We start from the raw sequence: 25,513 nt of genomic DNA on the forward strand, positions 1-25,513 counted from the left end.
TTCTTAAATGGGAAGGAAAGCAGGCCGGAAACCTGCGAGATAACTTATACCAGATACATTATTTGTTGACGAAATGAAATCATTAAAATTCTGACATTTGAAAACAAAAAAATTATAACAGCATGCAGAACGCTTTTTAAACATTCCACTTTATTATTCTAAAGAGTTATGAAGAATTTGTAAATTACCATTACTATTTGGGTCAGACGTTTATAAATATATCTATCATGTTTCAGCTTTTGCGACATTGTAAATCTATAACACAATACTGTCAATCATTTGTAGAGCCATTGATAAATCACCCATTTAATTAACTCCTCGAAAGGGTCGTGATGAACTAGATTTAAATAAAAAAAATTAAACCCACAAAAATGAATAATTTACCTGAACAACCCTTCCGTGTTTAGATTACACACAATATTGCTGTACGGAAATGGTACCAGCATTTACGATTAAAATTTCGAGAATGATCAATCATCAACTTGCATATTTTATGTTTTATCAACCACGTTTATTTCAAAATACATTTCAGGAAAATTATTGCTACATTTTACATGAAATAAAGACATTTTATTATTCAAATATATTTTTTCAATTATCTGATATCTGATATCTTAATTATGTCACAAAATAAAGAAATGTTTTGTAAAATATTGAAAAATTAAAGATGCCAAGAATAATGTTCTAAACAATATGCTACCATTAAAATAAGGTTTAATGGCCTTAAAGAGATCAAGGTTTGGCATATAAAACGTTCTTTTCTAGAAATCTAAAGAACAGTTAAGAATATTTCAAACACTTGTTGAACAAATTATAATTAAAATAACATTGGCTTTCATTTCACATCATGGAAAAAGGATTGACCTTGAGAGATTTAAACTCTTTTGCCAAATTAAAAAGATTCCACCTCTTCAAATGAAGATTTAAAATCATGGTTCGTTGTCTAATATTCAACTAAATGTCCTATTGCACCTTCTAAAATTAAGAAAAATCTTCTCGTTGGGAGCAATTTTCTATGTAATTTTTCCGCAACTTGAGCAATATACCATAAAGTTGAACCTCTAAACAAACGAGAACTAACAAACCTTTTTTTAAAAATGACTAGAATATATTAATGATTGTGCATATAAATCAAAACATATGAACATTCATCATTATCAAAAAAAAAATATTGATTTCGTGTAAGTATTTTTAAAACTGACATGTAAATACACATTTATGATTCTTATCTTGATAAGATCTTGCGTATCATTCTGGATTATTTATTACACGAAAACTTAACATTGATTGGTATACACTGTATTTCATGTTTGAAGCGACGGAAACATCCATTTGTGCATTGAGATTTATTGGATATATATAAATTCATTGGTATATTAAAATTCATTTCTGTTTTACTTTATCACAGTTATAATACTTCATCATAAATAAATTGTTGTCACTTTTCTCTTTACTTGAATGAAGTACGGTAACATATCATTGAATTTATGTTAGAACATGCTCCAATGGAATTGTCTTTAAAAAGATTATGATAATACCTCGACATGAATTTGAGTTATGTTCGATTTGAAGATTACTTGAATGATATTTAATGTTATGATCAATATAAATACGAATTCAAGACAACTGCCACAATAAAAGTACATGTCAAAATTTGAGAAATGTGTTTTAATTTCTCTTATCACTAAATATGAGCCTACCAGCAATGTGTAAGCAGTAGTTTCATTCCTTCGAAATATCTTAATACCTTTCAAAACAAAATATTTAATATTAGTATCCAAATTATACTAAAAGACTGTTTTAATAATGCACTCAAAAGTTTACATTTAAGCAGTCGGATGTAAATTAAGTATAACAATCTATATTCGTCGGATATTTAATTAAATATTGAACTGTTTCTGTAGTAATATGTTCTGAAGATTTGGTCCCAAGTTATTCATAACTTCACTGATGGCATTAAAAGGAATTGCTTAAATCATGGGCATTAAACTGTTTCTGGGAGTTGATCATGATATTTAAATAACCTTCTATATGCAATTGGATGCTGCAAAAGGGAGCTGACCTGCGCACGCGTCCATGGCTCTGCAACATCCACTTCTAGTCAAGCTTGGGGCGAATTACATTGTAAAGTAATGCATTACATTACCATTACTTCATGAATTTGGGCATTAAATTACCATTACCTAGTTTTCTTGACGTAATGCATTACATTACTATTACATGAGTAAAGTAATGCATTATTGCCATTACTATGTGAAAAGTCAGTAAGTTTTTAAAAAGTAATTTAAAAGCTGAAATTTGTTTTTGCTAACGTTTTATATACAAAACACAATTAAACATTTAACAGGTTCATGTTCACTATCACGTTAAACTTTAATGACTTATACAAGATTGCTGTTGCACTTTATGATAATCAAAACTTCAAAGGTTTCATCTTTTAACTGCATCATGTCGAGTTTGAAAATCTAAGATATAAGTGGTCAGGCATGCAATAATAAAAAAAAATACGATCTTTTATATTCTCTCAGTCCAAACTAGTGTACTTATATACAACACAGATATTGATAGAGAGAGAGAGAAAGATAGAGAGAGAGAGAGAGAGAGTATTTTCAAATGGGTTATAATACTAGATGTAAGGTTTTAGGCTTTCAGAGATCATGGTTGAACAGTGCATTCTCTTAAGTGCATGCTCTTTTGCTGTTAAGGGTGCATGTCTGTTCTCTATTATAATGGAACACATATCATCCAAGAGAAGGGTGGCGGTTGGGGTGTTTAGCACCTCTTAAAACAATAGATTGTTTTGATACTTAGATTATCCTTGGATCATTGTGTGTTGTTGACACATTCCTCAAAGTAAAGGATTCATTTAATGCGCAACAAGTTGGAGTATTTATTTAAATGATATAAAATTCTTAATAATAACACTCTTAAAATATTATGGAATTGTGTTGTTATAGCTAGTTATATTGACAATTTAAAATGGATTTTTATTTTTTTTAATCAACTAAATATTTTTATCTCAGGATTTATTTTTCTTCTTTTAAAAAGTTTTTAATTAAATGCAATTTCAGTTATTCAATTTATCACAATTCTATGAAAGTGAACACACTTAAAATGCATAGTAATGCCATGTAATGCCAGCATTACACTAGATTTTGAAAAGTAATAGATTACATTACCATTACTTTTAATGCTAAATTTGTGACATTACACAATACTAGCATTACTTTGATAACATGCAATGCATTACCATTACATTTAGCATTACCCCTGCTTCTAGTACTGCAATTTACAAGCTCAGCTGAATGACAATATAACATTAACATTGATTTTTATATACCAGTCAGCTAAAATGATTATAATTTTAAAAATAAAAGAATAACATCAATATCAACACTGAATAACTAAATCTAAATTGTACTTAAAGCATTTATTGCTGATAATTGATGACTGCTTATGTTGTCAGTACAGTGTATACGAAAAAAAGGATTATTTGAAAATCCTTAGATACATGTCTAATTAATCATTGTAAATTATGGAAGATTTTTTTAACACACGAGAAAAACCATCTGGTTTTACCGACCAATTTTCTATTGGTGTCAAATGTGCACAAAGGTTTATTGTAAACTGTAGTTTAATGCTGATTTACTTCACTCATAAGCATAGTGATTGACTTGAATTATGATGCAATATATATCATAGGTTTTTTCCCCCACCACATTCCAATTTATCTTGATCATATTGACAATATTGACAATTGATCCAAATTTGAGACACCATTGGGTGTTAATAGCCGCTAGTGTTAATTTAAATATTTCATAAAAAATGCAAAAATATCAAAACACTTTCTTAGTGTTTTGATATCAATAAACTGTATCTACTAAAATACATTTTTTAATTTTTAAATGTACGTTTGGTTGCGTTTTTCTGTGAACGTTTACTTTGAATGTTTTTATTTATTCTTGTGTTTCGGCTGAAATCACTTCAAAAGAAAGAAAAAAAAAATCCAAACTTCACTGAAAATGAACCTTTTAGGTCTAGTCATATATCTTCCGTTACCGTTGCAAAAAAAAAATTGAGAATATTTCATGGCCAAAGGTTGAGAAAAATTTTAAATGGAAAGGGGCGGGGGGCTTAGAATCTATCTTAATTTTTATCTCACATTCATTATACTGGTATAAGTTTCTATTACCGTTTAGCCTTTTTTTTGTAGGAAAAAATTTTTGTGGATTAATTGCAACTAATTCTGGTGGAAAAAATGTACTGTCAGTTTATTTGCAACAGCTCAGAACTACAAGTAAAAAAATCCTAAGCTGCCTTCATAAGGCCGTTAACTTTAATGTCTGATGCTTGCTACACACTTCGATATTTTGGATTAAAAATTCATAAATACATGTAGTACTTAAAATATGAAAAAAGTATTAATTTGTTTTATTAACCATTATTTCTATTTTTTTTTATTGGTGAAGAAACCATTTGTCAGACAATTTTCTGTACCCGAGTCGATAATGGATCAAACGTCTCCTAAATGAACACAAGGTAACACCCCTGTCAGTGGGGTTAATTACACAAGTAGCTATAAATGGGTGTTTTAACAAATAACTCTTTATTTATAATAATGTTCGACTTTTGTAGCAATGAGCAGCTGTAATTCTTTGTATATATAAAAATGTGCTTAAAAAAACTACACGTTTGTGAACAAAATCTACATAATAGTTCCTATATCTATTTTGGTGATTTTAATTTTGATGAATCTTTAGGAATCAACAAATTAGGCAAGAATGATATTTCCGTCAAAATACCCGCCCCCCCCCCCAAAAAAAATATAAAAAAGCAACCAAAAAAAAAAAAAAAAAATAAGCAAAAAAACTAACCCCCCCCCCCCCAGCAATACAGTGTATCCAATTTAAGTTGAATAGTCTTGATTAAGTACATTATAAATGAAAAAAAGTATTGAGTGTTAATTGACATGCTTATGTTAAAATGTTTAAAGGGCAGTAACCTGCATGGTTCGATTAAAAAGGCAAACCTTATCCTTTTATAACTTTGACAGTACATTGACAGTACATATGAACGAATAGACAAAACTATTTTGGATTGACATTTCTGCCAATTGTAATTATTATTGAAACACCAAGATTTTGATTTAAAATGTTTTTGAATCATATAAAAGAAGAAAGAAAGATCTGCTGCTCTACTTTGTTTGTATTAGTTAATAAAATACAGTAAATATGTCATGCATTATAAATTTTTGCTTAGGTTATCTAAATAATTTGGTATTGATTAAAAAATATTCATAACTAAGACTTATTTTGAAGTGAATACTTTGATCCTCAAAATGTAATAAAAAAATTTCTTTCAACAAATATCAGTGCAATAAACCAAAACAGTGGGTGGCATGTGTTAGCCCCTTTTATTTAATATCAGTTTTTGTCTTGATATTTTCTTTTCATCATTTGTATACAATGTACTTACCTTAAAATGGAATATTTTCACTAAATGTATATAACATTAATTTAAGGATTAATTTCAGTAGATTGTGTCCCCAAGCTGGTAAAGACAGTTATTGCCCACTTTGAATGTTACATTTCGTTGTGTTTTATGTGCATCGATAAATTAATAAAAGTTAATATGCATCGAATCAGGGCTTGACAATTTGTGTTTGGTTTTGAAAAAAAATGCACGGATTGACGAATTAATTAAAGATAACTGAATTTGTTTGTTAATTATAAAATAAAAATACATCATACATTTTTATAAATATATCTTTATCATCGCTGTTTCTAAAACAGTATATCTCAGTGCCCTAGGTAGAAAGTAACCAAGCAATGACAGAGCAGGTTCAGTTCAGGCAATGATAAAACAACAGATTTTGCTGTTTATTGATGATTGAATATCTTTAAAATAATAAACGCGGAACTTAAATATGTAAACAACTTCTTTAAAGTAAATCATGGTCGGTAACTTGTAATCCGACATCCATTTAGGCCCACAACTTATAACACTATCGAAGGCATGCATGTAAAGAGCAGAAGAATTGCACATAGAGTACGCAAGCGCAAACTACGATAATTTTTATGGATCCTTATGGTAGCTCACTTCATGAAGGCCGAAACTTTAATATAACATCCCGTCACAAAATAGCGAATGAATGTAATAATGGCTTAGCAATTTCAGTGTTGTAACCGTCACATTCCCCCAAAATTGCTTATGTTTTCCTTATTTGACTTATACACTCCTTATGCTTCTTGCTACATGTATCTTTCGTAATGCATTGTTTTCTGTTCATTTGAGAAATTAGCCCTAGGTATAATTAGATAGTTAGATCAAGTCCTCCTTCGCTTAGAAATTATGCATGCTTAAAGAGGATGGATTGACAACAAATTAGCTATCAGATTATCCTGAAAAATTTAGAGTTGTACTTTAACCATAAACTTCAATTTAGTAAAGAAAAAATTCCATTTTTCTTAAACCAAGAAATGTGAATATTTTTATATATCTTAAAATTCTAAAAATTAACAACACTCGTTTGTTGAAAAACTTATTTATAAATCTGAACGGGAGAAAGAATAGTGCATTTTTGTGGTGTTTCAAAGCTATTTTAATTGTAAATCATAACAAGTCATTTCTGTGTACAACAGGTTAAATAATACCAAAGCATTTATGTATTTAAAAACATCTTTATTTGAATTACATTTTATAAAAGCTTAAGTAATGAAAATATATGCTTTGATTTTGGGACAAACACTATGAACGTATCAAAAGAATAAATAAAACGGTCAACTTTATCAAGTACAAACGATATAAATAAATGTAAAAAAAAAAAAGGTCATTCAACCAAACCTCCGATATCAAGGTACATGTAGAATATCTAAAGTACAAACGATTCAATTAAACTTAAATAACATAGCATATTATAAACATCAAAATGTAAGCTATTAGTATTTCGACCAAGGCCATAAATTTTGGTGGTCACAAATAAAAGTAATAGAGGAGAAATGATTTGTAAACAATGGTCCTTTGCCATCTAAACTAAGATGCCAAAGAGAACTGATGGCCGACTCATAACTTTTCCTGTACATCAATGGATATTCATTTGTAATCTTAAAACTTCCTGAACAAGCTTTGTACGCAGATGAAGACCCTTTTTGTACGGAACATACTGGTCGACAAACTCGGCCACAACTATCATAAGCAGAAAGATATGCGTTACTGTTTTCATCAGACGGTTTTCGTACAGCAACTTGGACAATTGCAGAAGATACAGCTTGGCGTTCGTCTAAAATGGCGAATTCTTTGTATCTTCCGTGATAATTTAAACCATCGGATTGAACAAAGACTTTTGTGGCCCCAGAACCCGACGGTTCACATCTTTGTTTGTATAAAACACGATTATTGATACCTAATTCTTTTCCGCCATCGTAAAAACTTGAAGGATCATACATATCACGGGCATCAACTGTTGAGTTGAAAACATCACTTTTTGGGCGTTCATATATTACACGTACATTCAAATAAACCCATTCTTTAGGAGTATAATGACCATTAATCATGAGTGTGTTCGTGTAAGATCTATCCAACGCTGAAAGAGCTTCAGCATGGCTCTGTAACATAACTGAATTATTATCGATATTTGCACTACGTTTGCCGCGAACAATAGTTCTAACGCGTCGCAAACCTGTTGGTCGTCTGACTAAACTAGGAATATTTCCAGTTCCTCTTGATCGAGCTACACATACTCCTTGAAGGCAGACTAAGTATGGACTTCCTCCACACGTTGGGCATCTAGGTAATGGAGTGTAACGTACGATTCTATCATATCTATCAGAGAATGTCTCCAAATTTGTCATTGGTCGTACAAAAGGCATAAAGTTTACTCTTTGGAAAAATTCATGACCCTGAGGAACATTTGGTCCTCTTGGATAATCACGTTGGGGGTCAACTCCTCTTGCTCTTTGATTGTTTTTAAACATGTACCACATATAATGGAACATTGAATGTAGGAACCAGAAAACAGGATCAAAGGTCGAGGTATCAAGGGCTGAAAAATGACCATCTATGTGGTTATGAACGGCATTATGGTGAACTTCAATAGAAAACACACTCATTGCCGGTTGCGGTTCGGTAATTTCGCTTGTCGTAGTTCTGCTCATAAGAGCTCTGAGGGCATCTCGTCTGGGTAATCGAACACCACCTTTAATAAAAAAAAAATTAAGCATATTTAAATGATTGCGTAACTTGTGTATCTGGAATGTAAAAACAACCAAACATTTACATAATTAACTTGAAAAATTATTGAGTGTCTCGTGTAAATTAATTAAGACGATTCTTTCTTTATACCTGCACCAACATTTCTGATGATGGGAGTATTTTGGGGCGTCACCCAGTTGCCACAGAAACCTGTCCTTACTGGCCCATTTCCATTTCCAAAGAAAGTATTTGACCAAATAGCTGAAGAAGTCGGATCATTCATTGCTCCGTCCATCATGAAGTCCCAGTATGGGATGGGTGTTCGACAAGCTGTTTCCAATCTGTAAGTACAGACAACAGACATCAGAAAAAATAAAAACTTTAATTTTTTTTTTTTATATATTTGAAAACAGTTTAGCGATTTCAATGCAATGAAACTTACGCTAGCACATATAGTGCATGTCTACCAAGAAATCCGGGCCCATTATGCATCAGCTGGGCAGCTTGTCCAGAGTGCAATGACCCAATTAAGTCGTAAATACTTCTTGTCCGATCGATTGTCTGTAAATAAGAATAAAGTTATAATTTTGTACATTTATTTTGAATTTAATCAATAAACTAAGGGAAGAACTTTAAAGAATTTTAAAAAACCCATTTTAATGGTAGTGTGCATAATATATTTAACATCTTTTATTGACAAGGTGACATAATAAAGTAAGAATATTTGCATTAGATTTTCAAATGTACTTACAAAATCTCTTTTTAGTCGATTTAAGCAACCGAAAATCCTGTTCCGTTGTACTGCAGATAGTGTTCTAATCTCGCTTCTTACACGCCATGTAGCGGTGGTCTGACGCTTTTTTCTGGTCAGTTGTGTCTCCGCATCAATCTGACGGTAAAGGGATTCTAAATAACGAACTCCCTCTGCACTGATGTTCTTCTGTGTATTTTCCTCATACTGTGAAAGGGAGTATTTCCGGAGACAGAAATCTTCGATTAACTTTCCGGGAACTTCAGCTACGCTCGTATTTAAAGATTTATAGAAAAAACATTCCTGCAGCTCTATGGGTGTTTGTATCTCCTGAACTTTTCCGAAAATTAAGGGTAGGCATAAAGCCAAACCAAATAAAAAAAGGTAAGAGTAATTTGTGATCATTCTAAAAAGGAAAAAAAAACATTGTCATTAAAATATACATTAATAGTTAAACGAAATATCATAATTCAGAAATAATCTAAAACTGGTTAAACTTATAATAATTGTTTCTTCAAAAAATAATTCAACTTTATTTTAATTGAAAATCATATGATATATCGTACCTTTTCTTTGCATGGAAGGAGGGCCGATTTCTCTTTGTTTTATTTTCCTTTTATATACATGAGCGGAAGTAAGAAGGCAGGGTTTAATATGATTGATTATCAAGGTACAATTAGAAAAAAATCCCAAAATGCTCAATCAATTGAAAGTTAAATAAAGAGACATTTCAAACATCAGTTTATGTGCTTTAAATTTTAAATTGTATGAATATATACTTCATATCTCTCGATTTATGTTCGAATTATTCTTATTACACTGAATGATTGATAGAAAAGTCACGCAAAAATAAACGATATCTTTGATTAAAAAACCACAAGCTTATTAACATATATGAAAAAAGTACTCCTGTTCCTACAAAATAGATGCATAACATTACAATGAAAATTTTATCGTTTAGGTCATTTTTCAGGTCTGATTGTGAACAACAATAACAATATCGGCTTTTTGTTATAAAAAGTTCTCCTGTAATCTTCTTACATTCTATTCATAAAAACATTTTGAGAGCAATTTTTACAATGTCAACATCATATATTCTATGTAAGGGTTATTTCACAGCACGACAATAGTGGGGTTTTGTGCCACAAGGCAACAAACATTAATGCTCGAGAATTTTGGGGAGGCTGGGTGATCAAAAATTAAATAAACATCTCGAATTTTAAGAATGAATTGCGAAGATAAGTTAGGAAAACCCAATAAAATTTAACTTTAAAGTTTGATATTTTCGTATGTCGTTGTACAGAACACTTTATTTCAGGAGAACTGTATATTTTAAAGGTGTAAACCCAACTACATATATCTACGTGATTGAAGAAATAATATCATTAATTGTGTATTATTCAATTAATGGAGAAAAAAAATCCAAGAAATTTAGGTTTATTTCAACACTGTATTAGTGTATTTGATTGATTTCAACGAAAGGAAAAGTTTATAACGCTATTAATATTTTGTCCCAAGTTATTGCTTCCGTTACTCTTGGCAATTTTTTAATGAAAATAAATATTGAACTGAATAAAAGGGAAAAATACAAGATTTCTGAATTGTTAAATCATCTGTTTTACACAGGAAAAGACATTTGTAATTGGAAATGCTTACATCTTTTCTCTATTTGGAAATTTTCAGGGCACCTCGCACACGTTTTAAATGGTATCATTCGGTTATTTTGTATGTCGTTTGCAATGCAAAATCAGAGACATGAATAGCAGAGATTGGCAACTGATCGAAATCCCGCGGTCCCTATTGTAAAGTGTTCCAAGTTTAACGAGGCCGGGTCTAATTTGTTCTGCCCTAGATTTTTGGATGAAACTTTTTACATGAATTTCTACTGATATAATTATTATTTTAAGATTAAAAAATAAGACATTTACCACACCGTTTGTTTAGGGGGTCATCTCAAAGTGTGTTAATCTTTAACATAGGACCCTATGGGATTTTGCTTGAAATGTATCAATTTTGCATATTTTTTACATTTCTTCAAAACTTCTGCCCTAGGGATTTCTTTTTCTGTTCTACATATTAAAGTTATTGCTAAAAGCCATCTAATGGTCAAATAAAAAAAACCTTTTACCTCCTGGTTTGTTCCAGGGGTCTTATCAAAGTTGATTTTTGTATGCCCAATTTCCCAGATTCGTCAGATAATGGCTATTTTTTATTTGACAAAAGCGGAAAAGGTGATCTAAATAGTATTATTAAAACATTCAGACATATTTAAGTAATAAAAAAATATATAACATCACGTACTAAGGGTCATTGATATAAAATACATGGTTACTGTCTGAAATATATGAATTTAGCTATATTTAGGCGGGTTAAGAAAACGTGACAGAAGGCTAGGCTTGCTGAACCCTCTTCACGTTTTCGACCCGAGCCCAAATATAGCTTATACTTCGAGACATTTATGTTTATTCCACAATATAACATTATTTTTACGCATCAAACGAGATATTTTCAACAATTTTCGCTGAATATCTGCAGTTGAAACTATCACGCCTTGGCGTCAACCAAGCAAAAAGATGACGTCACAATACAAATGAAACGCTGCGCGAAAGCGTGCGTACTCGTTCTGTACTCGGCCTCGTTAAATCAGTATATCTTTCTTATAAACAATTATATCAAAATAAAAACAGCTTAAACCTATTACCAAAACATTCACAATATTATGTTTTCATGAGTTTATGTCATATAAACAATATTAAAAGAGGAGTTTTAGGAGGCAGTAACTGTTGGCTATCCGTCGTCCGAGATTTCGCCGATGTTTAATAGATGGCCAAATATATTTTCTATATATTAATCTTATTTTTCAATTTTTGTTTCAAAAATGTCTAAATCCTATGCACACTTTTCATTTAAACAGTATACTTTTGATTCAAGATCATTATCTCACTCACTAAAATGTAGTTCTCAAAGTAAGGTTGGTCCCGTACCATTTTTTAACAACAAAACACGTTAATGGCGGTATTGCCAATCTCTGTTACTAGTATTTATGTCACTGGCAAAATCCACGTAGGCTCTTTATTTTTGGTTATGCAATAGAGGGGGCATTTTTAAACAGAAAATAAGGACTTTTTTGTTTTACTAAGCGAATGTCGTTTAGGCACAGGGGAATTTATGATTATCGAAATATTATGCAAAAAAAAAAGGAAACTGCTCCGTAGAAACATTTCAAGATAACAATAGGGCGACGCATCTAGAGATAAATCTTCTTGTATACGTCAAAATCATTCTTTTATCCAATTAATTTTTGTCCGTAAATTTTCCAAAACCATAAAAATGAATACTTCTTTGACAATAAAAAAAGTTGCCGACATGTTATTTGATTGATTTCTATAATACATTTTATCATCTATCCCATTGCAAGATAAAAAATTTTTTATCTTCATTACAATTTTTGTACTTGATTTGTCATTTTGTCAATCGTTATGAATATGTTTCAGATTTTCGTCTATCAATTTTGCTTCCTTACTCTTTAATGCATGGAGATTCTATTATAATTCAAAAGAAATATCACAAAATGCATAAATATATATATTTTTTTTATTAAATTTTGTTGAACAATATTAATGAGGATAATGTGAACGCCTTTAACGTTATCTATAAAAGAGGTTCTTATACAACACAAGGGTTCACACAAAAAGTAATGTCATTCCAAGTATTGCGCTACTCAGTACTCTGTTAGATAAAATGATATATCAAATATGCATAATTATGTTTTTGAGGAATAATCAACTTCAAATAAAAGAATATATATATATATATATATATATATATATATATATATCGGTGTGATATAAAAGAACCAAACGCTATACATAATATGTTATACGACTTGATTGAAGTTATTATTTCAGGTTAAATTACATAGTTCAAGATGTGACAAAGCGCAAAGCTGTCATTCCTTTCTAAAACAGATTTTTTGGTATTCGCCCCTTTATCAAAGAAATGAAGGTAATATACATGTACAGGTGTATGCAGAAAGTAAGGCAATGTGGTTTTTAGCTTTGACTAATACAAATTACCAGAAAAAGGTGTTTTTAAATCAATATATCAAATTAAAAGTGGTAGATAGTAAACAGGATGTTTTTAATAGCGGCTGCATTGTGTTATGAAAAAAAAAGATGTTTATCGAAGGACAGACGACCGGAAGGAAAGTTAAGCCAGTGTGTTACGCCTACAATGTTATAAAGCTATGCCCATTTCTTTTGTAACTTTTTGTAGAGTTCTCTATTTAACTAATGGTACTGTAAAAAAGAAACGGAAAAAGTTATCTCATGAAATGAGAAACGATAAATTTGAATAAAGCTTTTGTAGATGACCAAATTATCGACTAAAGTTTAAAGTCCAGTAACCACGTCACAGGCAAGCGTCGTCAATCATCCTTCTATCTGTACTCTAATGCCAAAATGTATAGAACGTTGTTCTACACTACATTTTTTTTTTGTACTACACTACATTAACCCAGGCGCTAAATACGATGGTTTACACAGACTAAAATTGATAATTTGTTTTTTAGCTATGAATGCAATTCGAAATATAGGATTCAGTAACTGGACATTAATAATTTATTTGTTAAAATTTTGATTTATCTTCAAATAACAAATACACAAGTGAAGCTATTTTTTCCAAAGCCGAAGTTGCAATCGACTTGTTATTGATAATCAAACTTTTCATAAATTGATTCGATTCAACTAGACTTGGTTTATTCAATCTTCCCACATTAGGAAAGTTTTTTTTAAAATAAAACTAAAAAGAGAAACAAAATCCTTTTGCTTGGATAAAGTTAAAAAATTGTCTGAATTTTTGTCAACAAAATCGTTAGATATACACAATTTTTTAATCTACATGATTCTTATATTTACAATGATTTTAAAAATGAATTCTTAAAAATCTGTCTTTCTTCGCAACACTTGTTGATTATTAGAAACAGGAAGATTCTACCCGACGTGGCTGGTGCCACCTTGCCATTGGCCGCCACCTACTGGACGCGCAGTTGGGCTGTGCACAAAGAATATCTAATGATAATCTCACAGACAGACATACTAACACAATCCAGAACTTTAACGCATATACATGCCTTGAGTAATAACACTTTGTTGAGTTGAAATCCACTCAGGTGGCCGAATGTAAGCACAAGTGCCCGCTCTGAACGGTCATCAAGTTCTGGACCGATAAATGAGTGACTGCCCTTCTCCCTGTCTCCCCTGCCTTCTGGTTTATACCTTACTTACCAGACTGTGGCCTCCCCCTGCTTGTGCGAGGTGGAGGTGGAGCCAGCCATGACAGCCTATGGACCACTGATATTAACATCTGGGGTTATACATTTTATAAACACTTATGTTTAACATCCCCCTGCCTAAAAGTGGGGGAGACAACCAGGTTATGGGACCACTTGATCACAACATGTATCCCGCAGTCCCCGCCACAGGATATAGCCATCTAGCCCCCCCCCCCCCCCCCCCAAAATATAAACATGTTTTTGGGATTTGAATGAAAAGGGGACGTCAGGCAAGCTAAGTAGGGTACACTTTGGTGCTTTTGTTTAAAAAGATTTGGAGAGATGCTTGTAAGTTAGGTATATTTCCAAGCCTGTTTTAAAGAAGGGTGTACCATCGTGTCTGAATAATTGTATTTCTGAGATTTTTATGGTTGTATCGTGGTTGATGTAACATCAACCAACTTCGGAAGCAATGAACTTGTTGATGGCCTTGTTGACTTTAAGTCTTTAGGAGTTAATTTTTTTCCCGCTGAGGGTCCTGCCAATATAATCCTGGCAACATGGATGAAAATATATCTGTGGTATTCGGAAGGAGCACGTTGTAGCGATACAGGCTGCACTGTATTTTGTGAATCAGCTGTATGCCTGTTAATTCTGGTGTTGTCAAGTTGTTCGAACCCAGGTGAATTAATGAAAAAAATAGGAGGTGGATACCGAACTATAAATTCTAAAATTGTCTTGTCAAGTTCATCCCAACACATTCCCCTACATCCCAGCCAGGTGATTGTAGCTGGTAAGTTGAAGTTACTTCCCCCATGTCTGTATGTCGCAGCGTAATGGCCTACCCAAAAGGGGATTGAAGATCCCACGATCCAAATGCTAGGTGCTCCTACAAAACTTTGAACTGGTTAAAATATGTTTTTGTTTAGTTTGAAATTGAGCTATTGATGTGTTCAATGATTTAATCACAATGAAAAGTTTGGCTGTGTCTTGATTGCTATTTATTTGATGAAAATAGAAATTGCAACTATTCTGTATGACCTTTATAGAATGGAGAGGTACCCAATAAATTTTAGCAGTTGTGTTACTGGCACTGGCCAAGTATTTTAAAGTTGTATTTTTAAAGAAACTCATGAAATTTGTTAAGGGCCGCTGAATATGCTTTATGAGTTGATGGTGCTAAAGAACAATGGAATAATCTATTTATTTCCCATTTTAAGTTTCCCAGATGTGGATCGGTGGAGGAGTAGGCTATGGGTCTGCTTGTGGTGCTAAACGCCTGAATCTGCCCCACTGTGAACGAGATAAGGAGTCCGCTATAAAATTTTGATTTGTAGGAATGTGCGATGCCTAAATGCAAATGTTTGACTTGAGGCAAATTAACACAAGCTTGCGGATCAGGTTCATAACCCTCTCAGACTTGGATGTAGATTGGTTGATAACTGACATATTGTCAATATGAAATAATAGCTTTGAGTTTGTGAATTGGCTTTGCCATAATATGAGGGCAACTACCACTGGGAAAAGATCCAAAAAGGTCATATCCCTAATATTGCCTTGTTCTGCCCAAGACGTAGGCCAGGACCCATGTGCCCATTTTCCTTTAAAGTAAATACCAAAGCCCCCATTTTGTCCCCCTGCACTATCAGTAAAGAGTTCGATTGTGTTGTTATGTACCCATGGTTGAAAAGAATTACAGATATGCCATTGTACGATTTCAAAAACTCCTGCCAAGTTCTGAGATCTGCTTTGATGTTTCTTGTGATTCTGATTCTGTAGTAGTGTTTGGTTATGCCTATTGTTGAATTTATAAGGCGCCTGCAAAAAGCTCGGCCAGACGCAACTACCTTGCAGGCAAAGTTTATTAGTCCAATAAGCGACTGCATTTCTCTCAAGGACACTTTTTTGCCTGTAAAAAATTAGCTAATGTAGAATTAAGGAGGTTTAATTTTTCAGTGGGGAGTCGCATAGTCATGTTCTGCGAGTCTAACTCAATGCCTAGAAAAGTAAGGACATGAGTAGGTTCCACTGTTTCTTCGTAGGTGATGACCCACAAAATAAAAGATCATCTAGGTAATGAATATCAAAATTATAGTGGGAGTACTTCTGGGTAAGCCAGTTAAGAAATAATGAAAACTTGTCAGACAATGCACAACATATTGATGATTCAAAAGGCAACATTTTGTCAATATAAAATTTTCCCTGAAAAGAAACCCAAGTCGATCAACATCACCAGGTGATACAGGAAGTAATGAAAAAGCTGACGATGTCAATTTTGGCTAAAAATGCACCCCTACCAGCTAGAGCTATCATTTCGGCTGCTTGGTCTATATTACTATAATGTACTGAGCATGCAGTTGGATCTATAAAATCATTAACAGACAAATTTTCTGGGTAAGAGAGATGATGAATAATGTGTATGTCCCCATCCTTTTTAGGTACCAGACCTAGTGGAGAAACCTGTAGGCTGGGGAATGGTGGGAAATCAAAGGGGCCAGCCACCCCGTTTCAAAAACACTTCTTTCTGAATTTTGGTTTTAGCTATTTGTGGATTAACATGTAAGCTCGGGAGGTTGTCAGACCTCCGGGGCAATCTAGGACCCATATATTGAAGCTTAAAGCCATAAGAAAACCTGTGCCATAGAAAATAGCTATCCTTATACCCCCTCAGGTGATTACATAGCTTTTGTAACTTAATAAGTGTTGTGCCCAATGAATATAAAGGACCTTTATTTTGAATATCTGGTACTTGGGTGGTTGTCTCCGCATTTACTGCACGCATGTCTGCACTTAAGGAAAAAAGGGCAACTTATTCCCCTATTAAACTGATTGCAATAATAGACAGAGGTACGGTTGCCTTGGTTGCTATGAACACAAATAAAGCTTTGAGTCGTATGTTGTCGTGGTAGCAACATGCCTGTTAGAAATATACAACCAAAAATCCTGGTTAATATGGCCCCATGAAGCTCGAGGTTGACTAGACATTCTTAAACGAAACTGTTCGTCATATTTTGACCAATTGTTTGACCTAGTAGCGGCAATTCTTACGTCCCGGAGATATTTTAGCGATTCCCGGGCTCTTGTTGGGAATATTTCTAACATAATGCTTACAAAAATCATAAAAGGTGAATCTCCACTTGTCAATATTGAGGTATGTATTACTTTTTGGTTTCACGATACACAAACGCCTGTAGTTAACCTTAATGTCCCCATGAGCCTCATAATCATGGAGTTCGCAAGTGGTCTTAACAAGGGGGGGATAAATCTATAAACTTGCCCTCCCAAAATTCGTTTTTAAGCTATTTGGGATATGAGCAACAAGAGAAGCATGACAACTTAACTGTTGGTAAGGGTTTGATACAAATTGCAACTCATCGCCGTCACGACTGGACGAATCCGGTGCCAGGAATGATACCGCAGGATCTACCGGTTCGGTCTCTACCACTGAAGATGCATTTCCTACTGCTGGTGGTGCAGTTTGTTCCGGCGGGATTGAGGGCATCTGAGGCTGACTCGCGATCAAGTCCGGCGACTGGCTTCAGCGTGGTTAAATGGGGGTGCTTTTGGTTGCACCACTTCCTACGGCCCTTGCCTTTGGCAGGTTGACCCATACTCCTCCGTCTTCTCCTAGGAGTCCTGGGATTGTCCCTGGACCTAACAGGTCACATTTTTGCAGAGTTAATGGGTGATGGCAATAGATGGATACACAATCTAAAAAGTACGTCTGCTCTAGAGCTCGAATGTGGTTTGATAAAAAAAAACTTCCGGTCGTGGGGAAGCCGATTAATTCGTACCGCGACTTATTCGCAATGTTTATGGTTTGCAAAATTATATATAAAATGGTTACTAGTCCTGTCCTAAATTAATATTTGCCTATTTGATATAAAATCAAATAATCTTGATTAATTAAAAAGATTTTATCTGTTGAACTGGAGCCAGATCATCTTTATTTTATTATACATTATTCGTAGACATTCATTATATAGAAATGCAATGTAGTCACTCATTATATATACGCAAAACGAACGATAATGCATCAACAACTGATGTAAAATTGTGTTAACAAATTTTATAAAGAAACTTTAAATAGCAGTAATTGACAAAGAAAATTAAGGTAGATTTAACCCGCTCGTCAATGAAAATAGTACACACACATTTGTTAGATTTTAAAATAATATGCTAGGGCATTCATAATCATTGTTTTACAAAAGCCTAGAAAGCTCATTCGTATTGTTTAATACATGTATATCACAGGACGTCAACAAAATCACCGTATAAGCATGTGTTCTTTCAACGTGTTGTATTACACAATCATGCCATTACACTTGACCACAATAATCTGATTAAGCATTTACCATCTTTGTCAGATGAATGCATCATTACTGAAGTTTAAGATAAAACAATATGTCTCTATCAATTTACGTATGATTTATATTATAAAATCAAACGAGTGTCAATCTCATGTCATCTGAAAAAATGGATGGAAAACAAATCGTTAATTGCAAAAAAATGGAATCTTTTTGTTCTAGTCCACCTAAAAAATCTTATGCAAGGAATTTTTCACGGAGAAATAGGGCAATTTTATCATTTTTGTAAATCTACGAGGCAATATTTATTAAAAAAAAAGGCTTTAAAGAGTTGATGGATCTACTTTGGATTAATTTATAACTACTAAGTATTTGAATTTGCGTAACAGTACGATTAAAACACGTGGGTAGAAATGTCAGAAATCTTATCTTTCTCTTACCATTTTCTCAGAAAACGTTTAAATACTGAAACATAATTTACATCACCAGATAATAATTGTAATCAGATAGCAATGCTATGACCTTGGAATTGTTAGTATTACAAATTGGTGACTATGATACTTATGTATAATTAGATACTGCGCGGGCAATGAATTGTGGTAATGGTAAATGATAGAATGAACTCTGTGACTCTTGTAGCATTGCGCAGCATTCCTAACTGGTTTTATGCAACCAGGTGTAGAATGCGGGCACACAAATCTAAATTGGGTGTTATTAACAAGTTGTCATATTCGGCGATTATGTGTCTGCATCGATAGCTCTAGTACTCTATACTGAGTCATTTATCACATGTTTTATATATTCTTTGTAACCTTTTAAACCATGAACTCGTGCATACCTTTATATATGACTTTTTAATATTGTACGGAAGCGATGCGTCATACTCAGGCGGAAGACTCAAAGCCTGCATCCCAACAATCTTAGTCTAAAATGACGTTAATTATCAGGTATGGAATTCGGGCACAGTAAAATCCAAATTGAAAATATATAAACGAGTTATCAACAAATTGTCACATTTGGCGATGCGTTGCAAACAATTGGACTTGGTGATTTCAGAGTTTGAGTTGAGCCTCAAGTAGATCAAGAAGACGAAAAGCCTCATAATTAAAACTTCTCCGATTGTGTTATCGTATGATATTTAGTATTATTGTGGAAAAATGATATGTTACCAAATATGCATTTTTCCATTGTTATTTATCAATTGGGTGTCACTTATTACTTTCAAAGTAATTTATTTAAGTTTTTTATTGTTAAATAAAACTCTATTAAGTCATGAGTTTTATAAAGATGATAGAAAATATGAAGACGAGTATGTGTATTGTCACGTCTAGTAAATGGTATCGCGATGTCCATCGTCTTTTACTATCGATTGTTTTTTTTACATTCTTGATCTTACGAAACAGCAGTGTTATTATAAAGTGAAACATTTATTAAGACAAATGTAAATGTTTAACCAGAAGTTTCAATATTTAAATTCATCATTTTTCGGTCATTTTCGAAAGATATCAATTACAATGTTTTTTAAACCTTTTTTTAAAACGAGAAACCTAGAGAACACTTAGAGAATAATAGTTTCGATATTTCTGTACAATCACGACAAGTTAATATTCTGTCTCATCTAGAAAACGTTAACCATAATATAGTTCCCGTGCTATTTGCCAACGGTGAATAATCACCGACTTATTCACCGGCAACATTTAATTTCCCTCACTGTTAACTATTGATGTTACCTGATTCCCAGTTTTATTCAAAGTCCGATAACTTGAACTAGCTTACGAGCTCGGTCCATTTTCGGGAAAATTTGATATCGTCATTCAGTACGTACGGTATTTGTTTTTTTTTTGTATTATACCTCTGTGAAGATTTTCTAGGTGAAAATACACGGAATAAACATGCTGTTCTACCTAACCGTGAAATTATTTTCATGCTATCGCCCCATGGTGAATACAGTCACAAAAACTATTCACTGGGAGCATTCGATTTCCCTCGTTTATAAACTCGGATGTTGTAATCTTAGCGGCTACGTCAAAGTTAAAGTCCAATAGGCATAAATGTACTCTGTTTACCATTTGAAAAATGTGCATTGCCGAAAAAATAAGTTCTCGTTTAATAAAATATCTATTATCTTTTCAGACGATAGTCTCGTAAAAAAAGTTGCTGTCTCGGGATCAATAAACTTGACATCGCCCTCATAGAAAGGTATATACGTATACACTAGTAATATATACCATCTATTCTGATTAAATGTAAATTCAAGCTAAGAATTCTTAATTAGTTACTCTACCAAAAATACAAACATAATAAGTAATGGAATCAATGATTTATTTTATAAATAAAAGACATAATTATATGATTTTCCCTCTAATTATATCAAGAAATAATGATTGATCATCAATTAAAGTATAAACACGCAGAAAAAACCACTTTATCACAGTTGGTCATGAGATGGCAAAAAATAATAAGGGTGAATACTACTAAAAATATTAACGTAGCACATTTAACAAATGTGAAAATATCGAATATTTTAATTAAGTTCGGAATTATAAAATATTCAGTTCAGCAGAGAGAGAGAGAGAGAGAGAAAGAGATTTTAAAATTATAATTCATCTTTGTGAAAAAAAAACATTTTTGGTCTTTATTTGATAACAGTAACCTTATAAACGTCTAATGTAAATGGTAAGTAATATTCAACAATTCTTTTTCTAAAAAAAAAAGATACCACAAGTATCTTCGTGTCTGGAATATTTGCATACATAATTGGGACAAATGTAAAAAAAATGTGATAAAACAAAGAAAATTACCTTCATAAGGCATATACGAAAATATGTGGATTTTCTAGAAATATACACATTCATTTTTGCGATCAAAGAAAAATATAATACACTCAACCTTCATAAGGTAAAGTGTTATTTCAAATTCCGCATCTAAAGATACAATGATATTCAATATTATTTTTGCGACCAAGGCCATACATTTTGATGGTCACATACAAAAGTAATAGGTGAAAATGTACTCTTAAACAATGGACCTTTGCCATCTAAACTGAGATGCCAAAGAGAACTAATTGCCCCTTCATAACTGTTGCTGTACATCAATGGATATTCGTTTGTAATCTTAAAACTTCCCGAGCAAGCTTTGTAGGCAAGTAAGGAACCTTCTTTCATGGGACATATAGGTCGACAGACTCTGCCACAACTATCATAAGCAGAAAGATATGTTTCTGTGTTTTCATCTGACGGTTTTCGAACAGCAACTTGCAGAATTGCAGAAGACACAGCCTGGCGTTCATCTATAATAGCATATTCTTTGTATTTTCCGTGGTAATTTAAGCCGTCGGATTGAACAAAGACTTTTGTTGCTCCAGAACCCGATGGTACGCATCTTTGTTTGTAAAAAACCTGATTTTTTATTCCAATTTCTTTTCCACCATCATGGAAACTAGAAGGATCATACATATCACGTCCATTAACCGATCCAGTTGAGTTAAACATATTACCTTTTGGACGTTCATATATTACACGTACATTCAAATAAACCCAATCTTTAGGAGTATAATGACCATTAATTACAAGTGTATTTGTGTATGATCTATCTAACACTGAAAGCAATTCTGCATGGTTTTGGGTTAGAGAGAAATTATCAGTTTCTGTACTTCGCTTGCCTCGAACAAATTGTCTAACTGGGAGTACACCTGGACGTCTGGATATTCTCGCAGGGTTTCTCGTCGTTCTCACAGATCTAGCTATGCATTCACCTTGAATACAAACCAAATACTGGCTTCCTCCACAATCTGGACACCTGGGTAACGAAGTGTAACGTACAATGTTATCATAACGATTAGCGAACGTCTCCAAATTTGTCATTGGTCTTACAAAAGGCATAAAGTTTACTCTTTGGAAATATTCATGACCCTGTGGAACATTTGGTCCTCTAGGATAATCACGTTGGGGGTCAACTCCTCTTGCTCTTTGATTGTTTTTAAACATGTACCACATATAATGGAACATTGAATGTAGGAACCAGAAAACAGGATCAAAGGTCGAGGTATCAAGGGCTGAAAAATGACCATCAACGTAATTATGAACAGCATTATGGTGAACCTCAATGGAAAACATACTCATTGTAGGTAATGGTTCTGTGATTTCACGTGTTGTAGTTCTGCTCAAGATAGCTCTTAGAGCATCTCTCCTGGGTAATCGAACTCCACCTGTAAAAATAGGAATATCAATTTGATTGAAAAACTAATAAAATTCTTTGCACACTTTTTTATAGGCAATAAAAATTGATCTTTTTAAGATATTTGAGTTATTCATTTCTAATAATAATGATTCTTATTACCTGCACCAACATTTCTGATGATAGGAGTATTTTGGGGTGTAACCCAGTTGCCACAGAAACCTGTCCTTACTGCCCCATTTCCATTTCCGAAGAAAGTATTTGACCAAATAGCAGAAGATGTCGGATTATTCAAAGCTCCGTCCATCATGAAATCCCAGTATGGAATAGGTGTTCGACAAGCTGTTTCCATCCTGGAATAAATTGTTTTTAACAAATATATGACCTCACTCAAATTTATCCAAAACTTCCATTTAATTTTGCATTTATAACCAAATGATACTTACGCCAACACATAAAGTGCGTGTCTACCAAGAAATCCAGGACCATTATGCATCAGCTGGGCAGACTGACCAGAATGGAGAGAACCGATCAAATCGTAGGTATTTGTGTTGCGGTCAATTGTCTAAGTGAGTAAAGTGATAATTTTTTTTATTACATTAAAAACTGATCCGAGTTTTAAAACGTGTTCGAGATAATTAAATGATATTTATGCAAATGTTTATCATTGTACATCAAATAATTAAATAATAAATAAATATTATTATATACTTACATAATCTCTTTTTAATCGATTTAAACATCCGAATATCCTGTTCCGTTGTGCTGCAGATAGAGTTCGAATCTCGCTTCTTACACGCCATGTAGCGGTTGCCTGGCGCTTTTTTCTGGTCAGTTGTGTCTCCGCATCAATCTGACGGAAAAGGGATTCCAAGTAACGGACTCCCTCCACACTGATGTTCTTCTGTGTTTTTCCTTCAAATTGTGAAAGGGAATATTTTCGGAGACAGAAATCTTCGATTAACTTTCCGGGAACTTCAGCCACGCTCGTATTCAAAGACTTAAAGAAAAAACATTCTTGCAGCTCTCTGGGAGTTGGTTTCTCCTGAACTATTCCGAAGATGAACGGCAAGCATACAGCCAACGCAGCAGAGAAAAGGTAATTTTTTTTGTTGTACATTCTGTAAAAAAAATTAAAATTAAACAGTTGGTATAACATGAGAATCAATAGCAAATGCGTCACACTTCTTTCCAATTTAAATCGTATAATTTTTTTTCACGTCTTATTCTGAATCTGTGTTCATGCAAAACTAATTATACAAATCATAAGATACAAATGAAATGTAAAAAACCGCTTTAAGATGTTTCTGACTTTATCAAGTTATGGCAAAGCTCTTTCTTGTTTATGTATAATTTTTGTATGTTAACCTACCTTTTCCTTTACTGTGTTTGAGAAAAACTGCAGACTTTCTCTCTCGAGCTCCTTTTTATACCCATAAACGGAAGTGAAAAGGAAAAAAATTATTATGATTAATTGTATAAAATATAATTGAGACAATGGTAATTCCAGGATGCTCAATCAATCGGATATAAATTATTTTTATAAACATCAAAAAACCAGTTTATGTGCATGAAATTTTAAGAATAGTTTAAAGACGTAACATATCTTTAAATAGCTCTATCAATTCGTTAATTATGCTGATGCAATGAGAATGATTGACAGCAAAATAAACGATGCTTTTGCTGATTGAAGCACCTTTTAATAATATTATTTTCTAAAGCTGTCGTTTCTAAGAAAATTTTCCAATCAGCACATAACAACTACGCAAACACATTTAACGAGACCGAGTTCATTTCGAGTAAATTTCCAATCCAATATATCCCAACATCTGCCAAATTAAAAGAGACAGGGCGTTGTAAATCTTTGAGAAAAGCCCTGACCAAACAAGAAGATCACGACTTTTAAAAATTCACAATTTGAAGACTTTATAAAGTTTTCATACATTCGAAAGAAAAAAAAATTCTATAGCACAAATACAACAAAGATTGAAAAAAACCTTGGCGCATTCCCACAAGTCCAATTTGGTTCAATTCTAAAACTCATCATTTTGATACGATCTCCAAATATCAAGGATAAAACCCGGTAGACTCAGCAAGTTTAATGATCGTTTATACCAGGTATATACGTCACCCTTTATAATGATTTGATCCACACCTTTTGTGTATAACATTATGGCAATTTTCGTGATTACTGTATCTGTATGATATAGCGTTAAATTCTTTAAAAACCACAAATCTAAGGATGTAATAATAAAAGAATATCTAGTTTACTTGTAAATTCTATATTTTTTAGAAATGAAATTTCTGTTAGAATTAACATTAGTTGGTCCAAATATATATTTTATTAAAAGATGCGGTAAAATGAACATGCTTTTATTTTGTATATTAAAAAGCAATAGGGGTTTGCTTTCATATCTTTTAAGAATCATTCTACAACATGACTTAAGCCCCAAACTCTACTAGGAGAATCCTATATATGTGATAGATAAGCAAGAGACTTTGCTCACTTTATATTTATATTGAATATGATCTATTTGAAATTTATGTTTTTAAACGATAATGTCTCTATCTTTCTAATGAGACCAATTATGAGTGTTGTTGTGAGTGTTAATTAGTGTAAACGTTTATTATTATCTAGAAAATTCATTTGAAGGAAAATTAATACTTTGTGGACTCTAAAAATATTATACAACATTAAAATGGATGCTTTGATTATTGAATCATTATCTACATAACACTAAGATTTTATTGCCTTGGTACGTTTATTGCAATAAAAGATTTTGAATTGATAATGATGATAACTCTAAAAAAAATGGA

The 25,513-nt window shown here is 32.8% G+C and overlaps 2 protein-coding genes across 2 annotated transcripts; both read right to left on the reverse strand.

Annotated features, from left to right (window-relative positions):
* Positions 1 to 6,640: 6,640 nt before the first annotated feature.
* Positions 6,641 to 9,527, reverse strand: LOC105348943 (tyrosinase-like protein 2). Its single transcript, XM_020062595.3, has 5 exons — positions 9,508 to 9,527; positions 8,942 to 9,347; positions 8,633 to 8,751; positions 8,341 to 8,531; positions 6,641 to 8,194 (listed from the first exon to the last, which is right to left on the reverse strand). Exons 2-5 carry the CDS (start codon positions 9,344 to 9,346, stop codon positions 6,939 to 6,941), a joined length of 1,971 nt encoding a protein of 656 aa, XP_019918154.3. The 5' UTR covers position 9,347; positions 9,508 to 9,527; the 3' UTR covers positions 6,641 to 6,938.
* Positions 9,528 to 20,871: 11,344 nt separating this feature from the next.
* Positions 20,872 to 24,190, reverse strand: LOC105332956 (tyrosinase-like protein). Its single transcript, XM_011435714.4, has 5 exons — positions 24,069 to 24,190; positions 23,412 to 23,817; positions 23,143 to 23,261; positions 22,859 to 23,049; positions 20,872 to 22,727 (listed from the first exon to the last, which is right to left on the reverse strand). The coding sequence occupies exons 2-5, from the start codon at positions 23,814 to 23,816 to the stop codon at positions 21,469 to 21,471; spliced, it is 1,974 nt and encodes a 657-aa protein (XP_011434016.3). The 5' UTR covers position 23,817; positions 24,069 to 24,190; the 3' UTR covers positions 20,872 to 21,468.
* Between the last annotated feature and the right edge of the window lie 1,323 nt (positions 24,191 to 25,513).

Source organism: Magallana gigas, chromosome 6 (genome assembly GCF_963853765.1).
Source record: "Magallana gigas chromosome 6, xbMagGiga1.1, whole genome shotgun sequence".
NCBI lineage: Eukaryota > Metazoa > Mollusca > Bivalvia > Ostreida > Ostreidae > Magallana > Magallana gigas.